This window comes from Brachyistius frenatus, unplaced genomic scaffold (genome assembly GCF_029030835.1).
Source record: "Brachyistius frenatus isolate BFR_SWC_R1_liver_20210118 unplaced genomic scaffold, ASM2903083v1 Contig_78, whole genome shotgun sequence".
NCBI lineage: Eukaryota > Metazoa > Chordata > Actinopteri > Embiotocidae > Brachyistius > Brachyistius frenatus.
The window spans coordinates 821,145-834,060 of record NW_027210677.1 but is presented as its reverse complement, the minus strand read 5'-3'; the positions used below and the strand labels follow the sequence as shown (position 1 = coordinate 834,060).

The following is a 12,916-nucleotide window of genomic DNA, read 5'->3' as shown; positions in this document are numbered from 1 at the left end:
CCAACAGCTGTCAAGATTTTTCACAGTCTGAATTATTTGATGAAGAATCTGTTGGAAGAAGTAGTTTCTCCATTTAATTTGTACATGTTTCAGGAAGGATTATGCCATATTTTGCAATTATCAGCAGTATATTATACTGACATATTACTCCTCATCCAGTGTATATATGTTTTTATGATATGATTTTGAATTGTATCCATTATTTATAACCTATGTTCCCAAAAGTTAAAATTCCAATTCCATTGTTGCCTGTCCAGACCAGTATGATGCCAAATGACCAGCAGAGCGACACAGAAGCAAATAATGAGGTGTATTCCAAAATATCATTTCATTGGTTTTCTTTTTTGATTTGATTTGATTTTTTTTGATTTTATACACTTTATTAATCCCCGAGGGGAAATTTCTTCTTGGAATATAATTCCAGATTTGCTATTTAGTTTTATAAATGACAAAAACACAGTTTTGGTACTAAATCCAACACTTCTCAGTTGTCGTAAATGCGACAAGTTAAATGGGACATTGTCAAGTTTCTCGAATTGCCACTCGTTTTGAGCGAAGCACAGACTGGATTTTAGCCGGCGGGACCTTCTGGTCAAGACTCAACTGTCCAACTTCACCCTCACATGGGCAGCAGGCATTACTACATAAATTCATGGGTTTTTTCCCCCACTTCCTGTAATTAAAAGATCTGTTTTGATACTCCGATATCTCGATTATGTTTAACCACATAATTAAGACAAAAACAAAAATTATACTATTGATAAAAAAGTTAAAAAAAACAACTTGTTGTTTGGAAATCTATTTAACGGTTGACTAGCTTAGTCACGAGCCTCTTGACTCTAGTGGATTTCCTGTGATTTCATGTTTGATCTGTTTTGAAATCACTTATTTAATTCATAATTAATCTATTAAACAAAAGGGAGTTGAAGAAGAAACAACAGATTTAATGCAAGGTTGAATTCTTAAAAAAGGACATAAAACTAAAAATGTTTTTCTAAAATACCTTCCTATTACACGATTTGACTTGAAGCCCCTTTTTTTGGGGGGAACTTTTTTCCTTGTTTCTGTAGTTACTGCTCAATACACTGTCCCTGCTTTTCTATGACGACATACAATGGGGAATGTTTGAGTCAAGCTGTTTTTGTTCTTTTCAGGAAGTTAATAGTGTTACAGGAAGCATTTCCACCCATGTGGTGCACAGACTTCCTCCAACAACCTGACCAAAGTGTGAAGAGTTCTCACCGAAGCCCTCCTGAAGAAAACCTCGCGGCGTGCTACGGAGATGGAAACTCTCCCTCACGCATCTTTCCAGCAAAAGAAATAACAGATATAAGTTTGCGTTTGCGCCCAGCAAAGAAGGCATTTACTCAAAACAAATACAAACTAGGAGGTTTATGTTTTAAATAAATTTATAAAAAAAAAGCTTTTATCCATTGAAGCAGAACAAACACCTATCACTTGTTTCTCCTCCAGAACATAGAATACAATCTGAATAGACTTTTTAGTCGCCTAGACAGAATTAAAAGAATCAAGCCAAGAGACTGCCAACTTTAACACAAAGGTAATAAACACAGCCAATGATGACAGGGGAAAAACAAAACGGAAACTAAACCAATAAAAATGCAAAAATAAAAAAAGAACTAAGAGGTTAAGTGCAGCACTGGTCAGAATCATATAGCGTAGATTCAGTCTAGATTTTCTTCAGTTCCATATTCAGATAATCTGCTCAGGTACATTGTTTCTACATCCGTAACATGCAAGCTCGATGAAGTGTATAGTCAAATACACGAGAATATAGTTTTGATCTCGTAGTATATTTCTAAAGTATGAAAAAATCTGTAGATTTACAGTGATAAAAGAAATGTCATTTGCATGAATGAGCAGAAAAAAGAACATCCACTCCATAGTGTTTTTTTTTTTTTTTTGAGAAAAAAAAAGAAAAGGAGACCACATTCATTTCACCGAACAGAGTCCACATACAAAAACAACAACAACAAAAAAAAAGGATTCTCAAAATCTCGTGATGTTTTAAGTGTTCTCAAAGACCCCACTTATAGCTTTTAGTTATTTTAATTATTACTAGATAGTATCTGTGTGTTGGGAAACGGAGAAAACACTCAAAAAAGATGGAAAGATACACTTGTACAACGGAATACTGCATATCTACTCACGACTGGATTAGGTAGGTCGACATGGAGGCTAGCTGCCGAAGATGGGAATGTCCACGCACACGTAAACACGTTTCCCTTTTGCGGTATACACTACTGGTGCTTGGCTGCTTTTTCTATCCGACACACAGTTAACGCTTGTCTGTGACGCTACCAGAATGAGGCTCCTTTATCTTCTTTGGGAGGAGTTTCGGGACTCCTCGCATGTTTTAATAAGTCTTTTTTTTTTTCTTCTTGAATTTGGAAATCTGAATTTGAAAATCTGTTTTGCTTTCGTTTTCTGTGCTTCATCTTACCATCTGGGTCTGAAACATCGAGGCTCCGCAGTCATTAGCAACTCCGATTCCATTTTTTCAATTTGGTCTTTTCGGTTTTTTGCATCGTATTTTGTGGTTATAAAGAAAAGAGAAAGAGAGGGTGGGTGGGTGGGTGGGTGGGTGGGTGGGGGTTGCACATTCTGTAATCCTTCTCTTTTTGGCACCTTGGAGTAGTTGATGACACCGGGTCAGATGGTGGGGTGAGATTGTGGACGTTATAGGCTCGATGCGTACGGGAGAGCAGGGGTCAGGATGCGGACCGGAGCGCTGGAGGAGGGCTACTTGCCACCGACCTGCTCGCTGACCCCTCCTTTCCCGGCTCGGTCCGTGGTGCCGTTGTTGGCGGCCGCTGCGTCTGAATTCTGCTCCGTTTTCACCCTCTTTGGCTCGAGTTGGTCTTGCAGTTCTCCGTTCTGCCTTTTGGTGGGGAGGGAAGCTGAGGCAGAAGCGTGAGTTGCTAGGAGATGGAGAGGGTTCGCAATGGCTGATGGGAAAGAGGACGGTTAACAATTAGAGTCTGATATGGAGTGTGAAGTAATATTCAGGAATTTATAGTACTGGCGGAATATTAGATAAATAAATGGAACAACAACAACAACAACAACAACAAAAAGTCTGCTTTTAATTCTAGTGCACCCGACTCCTGGAACAAAATACAGAATCTCCTTCAAATCAATTCACTTATTCCATTCACACATTTCCGAAGCTTGATTTTAAATCTCCAAACCTGTACTTGTAATTGTTTTATATAACTGTGCTTTACTGCTGTTTTATCTACTCAAACTACATAACTTATATTTTAATGCTTCTTATATAACCTTCTTATTTTTGTTAATTTCAATTCACCTTTCAAGTTAATCTTCCTTCATCTGACCGTAAACGGTTAACTAGAAGCTCAACTGTGGTTACAATCTCATCTCTGTCAACTCGGTCTTATTGCTGCGATCACTGTTTTATTTGTTCTTTGCTCTGTAAATGACTCCATGTCATTGTAAATGAGGGTCACCCTCAATGAATTCTCGAGTATAAATAAAGGTTGAATGATTGAATGAATTATTATGAACAACAAGAATACAGGTTTTAGCATACAGCATAGCGTAGAATACCAGATGAATCAACCAAATCAAACCTGACAGCGAACTGACCGAACAGAAAAGTCTGCTCCTGTCTCTCAACATAACGTAGCGTTAGCTACCCTGCAGGTGGAAACAGGTTGAACAAAAGGAGAATCTCCACACCGATCAGTTGAACTGCCGGTGCTTCAGATCAGTCTGCTGCAGCTCGTTGGTACTCAAGGAAGAAAAAACAAGTCGGATCAGCTTGAACCAATCTGTCTGTAAGGAAACTACCAACCGCTGCAACTATATTTAGAAAAAAACCCTCTCCACTTCCGTGTCATTGCACTTAACCACGGTCAAACACTTGATATTAATAAACATAAATAAAAAGGCAACAAGTTCAACTGAACGCCCGCTGTGTGCAGCGGCGTGGGCGGAGTCGTCACCGTGCGGCCACAGTTCTACGGGAGCATTGCGGTGGGCGGAGTCAAGTACGTCTTCACCTATTTCCACAGCGAGCTGCTCTCTAGAAACAGGAAATCATACTTACGAACAGGCATCCAACGAAAGGACAATGGTGGCTGACACAACGGCACATTTCGAAAAGGGTCGTTTGACGGCAAGTTAAAGTGGTGAAAACATTCTACGTGCAGTACAGTGAACACTTAATATTGACTTTTTTTAGGTGGCTGAAGTACGTTTTGTTGGCGATTCTCTCCAAAGCAGTGCATTGCTTAACTTCTGTGCCAGTACAGCCAACAACAAATCCAAACTATCCCTTCAATGCGAACTCAAACCTTTCAATACATCCATACCACAAGCGCGCATACGTCCTGAGCAGCGAGTCCCTGCTACGGGTTCGGCCGACCCGGACCTTTGCCGTCTCTCATTCCCACTCACTTCCTGTCACTCTCCACTACCACTGTCAACATACAAGTCGGACAAATGCCATATTCAACACGTAATGGCTAGCCCCTTATGATGGCTAATGCAAGACCTGAAAAATGAAAGTCATGAAATGACCTTGAAATTCCACACTTCCAGTACATTTTTCACATTAAAAGCCAAAGAGTAATAGTAAGATCAGTACCCGTGGAGAGTGCTGAGGCAGCTTGAATACAAGTGAAAAACTGGAATTCATTACTGAAGCAAAACGCTATTTCAAAGTAACACAACTACTGTGGAAACGCACAAGTTATCATGTTGGAATGGAAGTCGTGTTTGCTACAGTTCATTTCACCACCCAACATTTTTTCTTTACCTTTATTACAGACAATTACTTAAATACTGGCTATTCTATGAGAGTTGACGGTAGACGTGTGTGTGTGTGTGTGTGTGTGTGTGTGTGTGTGTGTGTGTGTGTGTGTGAGACCCACCTGTGCTGGCAGCAGTAGTGATGGGGACCAGATGAGTGCCGTTCTGTGTGATGGCCTTTATTGGGAGCTGGTGATGACCGAGCGGGGCTTGTTGCAAGATGGTGACCGTTGTCAAGGGAGCGGCCTGTGAGCTCTGGATGATGCGACTGACTCCCCCTATAGACGAGGCTGTGATGGATGGCACCGGCTCCACTTTTACTGTACACGGGAGGAGAAAGTCTATGAAACTGAATACAATACTTACAACTTTATATCTAATGACAACATTTCGGTCCATGGGGAATTTGGTGTGAATGACCATTTGCAAGCAGCATCACCTTTGATTTCTTGATGCTCTCCTCCTCCATTCTCCTGAGGTTCTGGGATCAGTGTGGCAGCGGATTGTCCGCTAACAGTTGCCATGGTGACGGCCGGGATCTGATGGACGACGTGCACCGTCTGCATGACGGGGGCAGAATTTACCGTTGTTGTTACGATGGCTGGCGTTGCCATGGCATAGGTCACAGGCTTCATGGTCGTTTGAGGCATCGTACGTTGCACAGCGATCAATACTGGCTGGTTGCTGAGGGGGGAGCCTATCAGAGGGCGGGGAGAGGTGTGTGTGTGGGGGGAGGGGGGGGGGGTAAAGGTCAGTGAGACTGCCATTTACTTAGATAAAAAGGGACACAAATAAGACACACCGTCACATGAAAAGGTCAAAAATTAAATAACAATGGTAGCATTGTCCTCTTAATTTTGCCATAAATAATCTACAACATGTCAGTTTACATGAGATCTTTCGCAAGAGTATCTGATAAACGGTGCCGTGAAAGGGACAACATTTTTTTTAATGCACTGTTTTACCAGGGGAGTTCTGTGCAAAGCGAGCCTCTTGAATTACAGCGAGTTTGGGCTGGACTGTAGTGGTTTGGGTGGGGGCTGGCGGTGGGGTTGGCTCTGGCTCCATGGGAACCGGGGACCCCTCTCTGGACAGGCTGTCTGGAGTCTGGACCCCGCTGGAGTGGGCAGAGAGTGCCCCTGTGTGGTTGGGAGAAGCTGGCGCACTCCTGGGACAGTGAAAGAAAAGCAGGGTTCATCGGCGCTGTATAAAACCTCTCGCTCAAACCGTACATGGCAGTGAGTGTTGAAAGTAATACGCTCATGTTTAGCATCAAGTCCGTGTTCACCTGGATGAGAGCGGCCCCAAAGGGGTCCTGAAGCAGGGCACTCCTCTCGGCCGGCGCTTCCTGAAGGCTTGTTCAATCAGCTTGCCCTCCGAGGCCGGGTCGATCCTCCAGAACGAGCCTTTGCCCGGCTCCTCCTGAGAGCGGGCCACTTTGATGAAGTACCGGTTCAGGGACAGGTTGTGGCGGATCGAGTTCTATGTGTACACACACACACACACACACACACACACACACACACACACACACACACACACACACACACACACACACACACACAAAATACACAAACATTGTTGTAAAAGTCAAAATGATGGGGGTGGGTAGAGCATTAGTGTTTTACAGTGTTGGAATACTCCCTTGTTGTTGCATGACTCGCAGCATATGCAACTCATGACAGGTGTGTGGCCAGAAGTGCATTAGTTTGATGAAAATAAAAAAAGGCATTCTTAGGTAAGATTTACCTAATTATTATTAATATTACCAAAGCTGAAACAGTCATTTATTCTAACCGGGCCGCCACAGCAGAACCCACGAATGGGAAACTCTGGATCTGAAGATATGTACTCGGAAAAGGTAGAACAGTGAGAGAAAGAACATAATGGCTTTTCTTTGTGTGCATATGTTGCCTTAAAGTCTAGTCCAGTCAAAATGTATTTGTATAGCACATTGAAAACACAACAAAGGTTGACCAAAGTGCTGCACATCGACACACAGTCATGCATTCGAACAGACTTGATCAATAAAAACAAGTAACCTCCAAATCAAGATAAGGGTAATAGTGCATCTTCTCCACATGCTTTTGAGTGAATGACATTGCAATTCGTAGGTCACGGAATCTTGTAAATGACGACATGATCTAAAACGTGTTCACGTCATAGTTGAGCACAAAAATGAGTATTTATAAAAAAAAGAAACAAGAGAGAGTGACCAAACTAAGTCTTTATTACTATTCCACCACAAAGCTACCGTAAATATAAGACAGTTGTACCAGATAAGGAAGACACTGACCTGCCAGCCTTTATCAGCGGTCCGGTAGTAGGGATAGTTCTTGGTAATGTGAGTGTATATTCCATTCAGTGTTAGCTGTTTATCTGGAGCCATGGTGATAGCTTGGACTATTAGCTGTGCATATGAATATGGTGGTTTGGAGTCATCCTGCGGAATATGAAAAAAAGTTAAATTCATGTGTTGTTGAGAAAAAAAAAAAAAAATTGTCATGCATGTTTTTGCACACAGACACAGACAGAGAGAGAGACACACACACACACACACACACACACACACACACACACACACACACACACACACACACACACACACACACAGTTCAACCAGGATCTGTGCTACAAAGTCTATGCTGCGCTGAGCGTTGGGCAATTTTTAGACTTCAATGTGATGTTCACAGCGCTCAAATCCATTGAGACTTCTTTCAAGTTTGCTGCCTTCATCATGCACATTCTTGTTTCTGATATCTACTTTGAATCCATGTTCAAAATCCCTCAGACATATCAACAATATGTAATATTGTAATAAAATACAATATGGCACTGCTTTTGCCCAGTTTTTCCACTCGGCTCCGGACCGTCTTGCTCTCACCTTTGGGCTGTCTTCACCTGAGGCCTCCTTGTCGTTTTCTGATTGGGAATTGTCTCCTATGAGGTCGGCGGCCAAAACACGGCCCATCCTGTAGCTGGAGAGTCCGGCCCCCCGCGGACTTGACGGACAGGAGTTTGCCGCACTGTGAAATACATTCACAAAACACATCTCTTTGATTTGTGCCACTGAAAAATTAGCCTCAGGTTAAAAAAACAAAAAAAACAACAACTCCTTTTTAATTATCCACAAACACAAGTTGACCACTCATACCTGATGGTGCCGGTCGGTGAAGGCAGTGGGCTCATGAGGTGGGAAATGTTGTCTGGAATGTTTATAGTCAGTGGTGAAATTTGGGGTTGGACGGGCTTGACCGGTGATTCCGGCACGTTCCTTGGCTCCTTCTTGTCACTGAACAGGGCTGTAAATGTGATCTTTATACTTGTGCTGGGGAAGCGGAAACAACACCTGAGAAAGGAAGAGAAGCGCAAAACAAAACAAAACATAAAGCATGCGTATAATGCAGACATCTTCCTATTTTAAATCAGTGGCATAACACAGCCAGTGACTTGAGTGCATATTACAATGTTACTGTGCAGACAAGCAAAGCCAAAAAGGTGCAACTTGAAGCTCAGAGAGAAGCACTAAGAGTCAGCTTCACACTGTTTAAATATGGACGTCCACCATCACCATTACGCAACAGATCATGTCTAACATGTCTAATTTATTATTAATGGAGTATATTTGGATCAGCAGCTGACATCTCAATTTGAATTCCTACTATGGCTGGCGACAACATGAATAAGTCCTGCCTAAACATTTATGAGGTTTTAACTGTAAACACAAGAGCTGAAACATAAAATAAGTGAAGAGGAGCAGTGTAAACAGGCGGTGAGGAACATGAGGCCAAGTTGACATTGAGCCAGATGAATGTAACACGCACCTTAACGTTGTAACCATTGTAACACGATGCCATGTTTAAAAATGGTGTTGGACAACCTACGTAACAATAGTTCATCACTAGCGTCTAGTTGGAGTTTAACGATCAGCTGTTGAGCGGGAGACGAGCAGCTCGAGTTAACCCCAAAACAAATCAAGTCGAACCAAATCCTGTTACAACGCACACATTTGAATGTTTCGTATTTCAGTAAATGCATTGAAGTAGTTGGGCGGTTTTTAATTGTTGGGGGACCGTCTGCAATTCGGCACATGTTCTATCAAAAACAAATACAACAAACATATCACTTTTTTACGTTAGGGGCCATCTTCCACGAGAAGCGTTATAGTGACGAGCAGGGCACCAATTCTTTGACTCTGACGTTTCTCTGACGTCTTGCTTGGTCGATGTGTACGCCGAATTAAGCACGTAAGCAAAACCAATAACCCACGATTATGAATCAAGCTCAGCGTGTTTCTGTAGTAAATATGAGCATCGGTACGACTACACTCCCATATCTGGGATGGAGATTAGGTGTGACGTTACTGCCAACACACACACGCAGCGGCTCGGCTCCGGCTCGTTGCTTGACACAGCACGTGTAACACTGCTGCGGGCTAACAAAACAACAACAACAACAACAACAACACACGAGCCCATAAACCCGCATGTACACGATCATCTCAAACACACGGGTTCTCTCCGTCTTACATCCGTGGGAGCTGGAGAGGTGGAGCCCCTCTTCTCTGGAACACCCCATCAACAAACACCCCGTTTTTTCCAAGGCATCGAAGATAGAATTCCCCAGTGCCAGTGCCATCTTCCCCCGCGGTGAATATTTCGAGGTGCCGCCGGGATATGAAGCTGGAGTGTCCCATGCTGACGTCCACCGAACCCTGCGAAGAGTTCCGGCCGATGGTCACCGACTTTTTCTTCATCAGATACTCGAATTCTCGGCCCTCGAGCCGGGCTACCGCCGACCCCGACATCCCGCTTACCATCGCCATCTTCTTACGGTACCGGGTAGAGATTTTGGAAGTGTGTGTTAAAGCGGGTGTATTAAGCGGTTGCAGGGAATTGAAGGGGGAATAATTTTGGGGGTTTGTGAAATAAGGGGGGATCCAATTTTACACCGTGGAGAATTAAGCTAGGAACGTGCCAGACCGGGGACACAGCGGCTCCGACCCACCGCCGTGAAGAAGAGGAAAAAAAAGAGGCTACGGACCAATCAAAAGCCGCCAAACGGACGCATGTACTTCGACAGACAATCCGCTCAACCAATGAGAAAGTGACCTGGGTAGGCAGATGTGTGGTGTTTACCAATGACAACAATAATACAAAATAACCGTAGGAAATCGTGTTCGGTTGCAGTGCAGGCTGACACGCAGATGGACGGAGAGATGTAAAACGCGGCGTCGTGATTTCAAGGAGGGGAATTTGATGTAGACGAGACCAGAGGAAGCTCAACTGCTCAGACAGTGGGAGCATCATGATAGTTTGATCTTCGGAGAGACATTTCTCGGCTTGTCCTCTCCTTTTTGATTTAAGGGGGCAGAGCTTAATGGCTCCCTCGTTTGTCGATTAGTATTCTGAAAATATTAAGTATTTACATACCACTAAAAATGATGTCACCTCTAAAAGCTCTACATTCATACGTTTCATACGTCAAGAATGAATTATATCATTCTTGGAAAGCGTCTAAGTTACTTAAAGCTGCATTAACTGTTTTATTTGTTTATTGATTGTCCGCAATCAAGTTTTAAAAACATTATGATATCAACACTATGATAAATACTGGCTAACTCTTGCCTATTTACACACACAGCAGATGTAAAGCAACATGATCATTTATGTGGTGTTGTTTTTGTTACAATTCAAATATTCTTCCAGCTCTGCTTTTGGTCTCCCATCAACCCCTGAGAAAAAGATCTGACTCGGGCTGCTGTTCACTCCATAGTCACAATCTACTGAACACAGGCTGCTGTATATCAACTATCTGGCGATACAGTGTTTGGTGCCCACGACAAACAGAGTAGCATTTGGTGCTGGATAGATGAGCCTTTTTTTCATTAGAAACGGTGGCCTGCTGGCACAGGTGGGAGCAGCGAGAGTGAATGCAAACAGTAAATCAGTAAGTTGAAAGATCAAAACAATGTGCCGAAAAAGGCTGAAAACACTGTCAAGCTGAGTGGAGCAACAGCATGGGGTGATAATTCATTTTGTACGGCATCTTTAACATTGTGCATAGTTGTTTGATCTCTTTTTAATAAGAACATTAATTAGAGAATCTTTAAAGAGAGTAATATCCAAGTAAATCATCTGTAATGTTCCTATTCTATTTCTTTTGTTGTGTCCCTGTATGTTATGCAGTTATATTCAGTTTTTTTGTTTCAATAACATACACAACAATTCATCTCATAACTGATGAAAGCTGGTGACACGAACAGGAAATTGTGCTGAGACCAGACCGTTTCATTTCGGTTTGGTCTTCTCGATCTACAAATGTGTGTGGGCCGCGTCCTTCGAAGGAAGCAGCCCCAGAATTTGGACTCAGCTGTAGACCGTACCAATCCAGAATTACAGCTTTGTGGTTGTAGGCCTCCATCAACCTGTACAAGTCGCAGTTTACATCGTTACCTGGATATTGACTCAAATAATATATATAGTCAAAACTTTGAAAAATCCTTGCAAGTGTTCGTAGAATTGGCCAATAAAGCTGATTGAGAGTAGACAAAGCTTCAAATATCCATGGACGTGGGGCACCACCCAAGATTAGTGTCACCACTTAATAATCCAACCAAATATCCCTGTTCCTGAGTCACGGTACAGAATAATGGCCAGAAAAGTGTTTTGTTGAACATTATGATGTAACAGTGTATAGTTTCACCTTTTAGATGTAACATTTCATTACTTCACTTTTTTTTTATCCTATTAGACCTATGTGGGAAAAGTTTGTGCTAAATTAATTTGTAAATAGTGTTGGGTCAGATGTGAGGTCACAGTGACCTTAACGCCCAACATCTAATCAACCAATCCTTGAATCCTGCTCTGTCCCTTTGGGATTTTATGGAATTTGTTTTGGTATTCTTAATTGAAAATGCCTGATTTTGCGTCGTCTTTAATCAAAAATTGCAACTTAATAGACTTTTATATGATTTCTTTGGGGGAGCAAAACATGAACTTTATGATGATCTACTCTACCAGCTGAGCCAAAGCTGGCCGAAGATGGTCCCGACCAAAGGATCAAAATTTGGTTCAGCTAAGAGAGGTGGTCCTCGGTCGGATCAAACGGAACCCTGTTTCAGTTCATTTGCAGTGTCAAAGATCTTTTTGAGGGCTTCGGACCAAGTATAGGAAATTGACGCCGCATATCATCACTGCTTAAATACCAGAAGAAAAAGATCCGAAAAAGAAGGAAGAATTAGTCATGGTAGCACACGAGGAGAGGATATAACGATGATTGCACCTCTAAATAAAAGTTAGACTTGTCGAGGTTAAAACACCCAAAGATAATCACTTTGTATGATCATAGGCATATACTGCACATCACAGAAATATTTGAATTCTAATCTTTTATTTAAAATTTTGTTGTTAAAACAGGAGCTTTAAATGCTTTTAAACAATATTTTATATTTAATTAATAATAATAATAATAATATGAATTCAACATGTACTGTAAGCGCAAAAGCAAGATGCAGTTTCTTGACTGGAAATGTGCATAAAACAAATTTGATTTGTGATATTCCTGACTTTGGACCTCAGAATTTTGAAATGTTTGCTGACTTTTCTGAGAAATGGCGGACACCAATGTTAGTTCATTTTTTTGTTGGATGGTAAGTTATTCTTCTGCTAACTTACAAAGCTCTTAATGGCCCATCTCCATCTTATTCAAAAGTCTTATAGTACCCAATCATCCTAGTTGAGCACTTTTCTCTCAGAGTGCTTAGTTATGCTCTTGTAAGCCAATAGGCTGCTGAAGGACCTTCCATGATGCACTGAGCTCCTCTCCTACTTCCTGTCACTCTCCATGCATGTTTACGTCGCTGTTAAATCTCATTACCTATATGCCTTGTCTGTCTTAAAGTTTTGTTTATTGTTTGTTATGTCACTTTGCAGGTTTGTGCTGCATGTTTCTGGTCTGTGATTACTGGAGCCACCATCAGTTTATTGTTTTCTGTTCTTTTCTGTCCTCTTCTCCCTTCACCTAAAATGATCGATGCAGATGGCCGCCCACCTCTGAGTCTGGTTCTTTTGAACATTTCTTCCTGTTAAAAGGACATTTTTCCCTCTTAGCTGTCGCT

The 12,916-nt window shown here is 42.1% G+C and overlaps 1 protein-coding gene across 1 annotated transcript; it reads right to left on the bottom strand.

Annotated features, from left to right (window-relative positions):
• Window positions 1-923: 923 nt before the first annotated feature.
• On the bottom strand, window positions 924-9,825 carry foxk2a (forkhead box K2a). The gene is made up of 9 exons (XM_069708752.1): window positions 9,327-9,825; window positions 7,952-8,146; window positions 7,682-7,823; window positions 7,094-7,240; window positions 6,086-6,279; window positions 5,763-5,965; window positions 5,237-5,494; window positions 4,920-5,117; window positions 924-2,969 (listed from the first exon to the last, which is right to left on the bottom strand). The coding sequence occupies exons 1-9, from the start codon at window positions 9,620-9,622 to the stop codon at window positions 2,764-2,766; spliced, it is 1,839 nt and encodes a 612-aa protein (XP_069564853.1). The 5' UTR covers window positions 9,623-9,825; the 3' UTR covers window positions 924-2,763.
• Window positions 9,826-12,916: the final 3,091 nt, after the last annotated feature.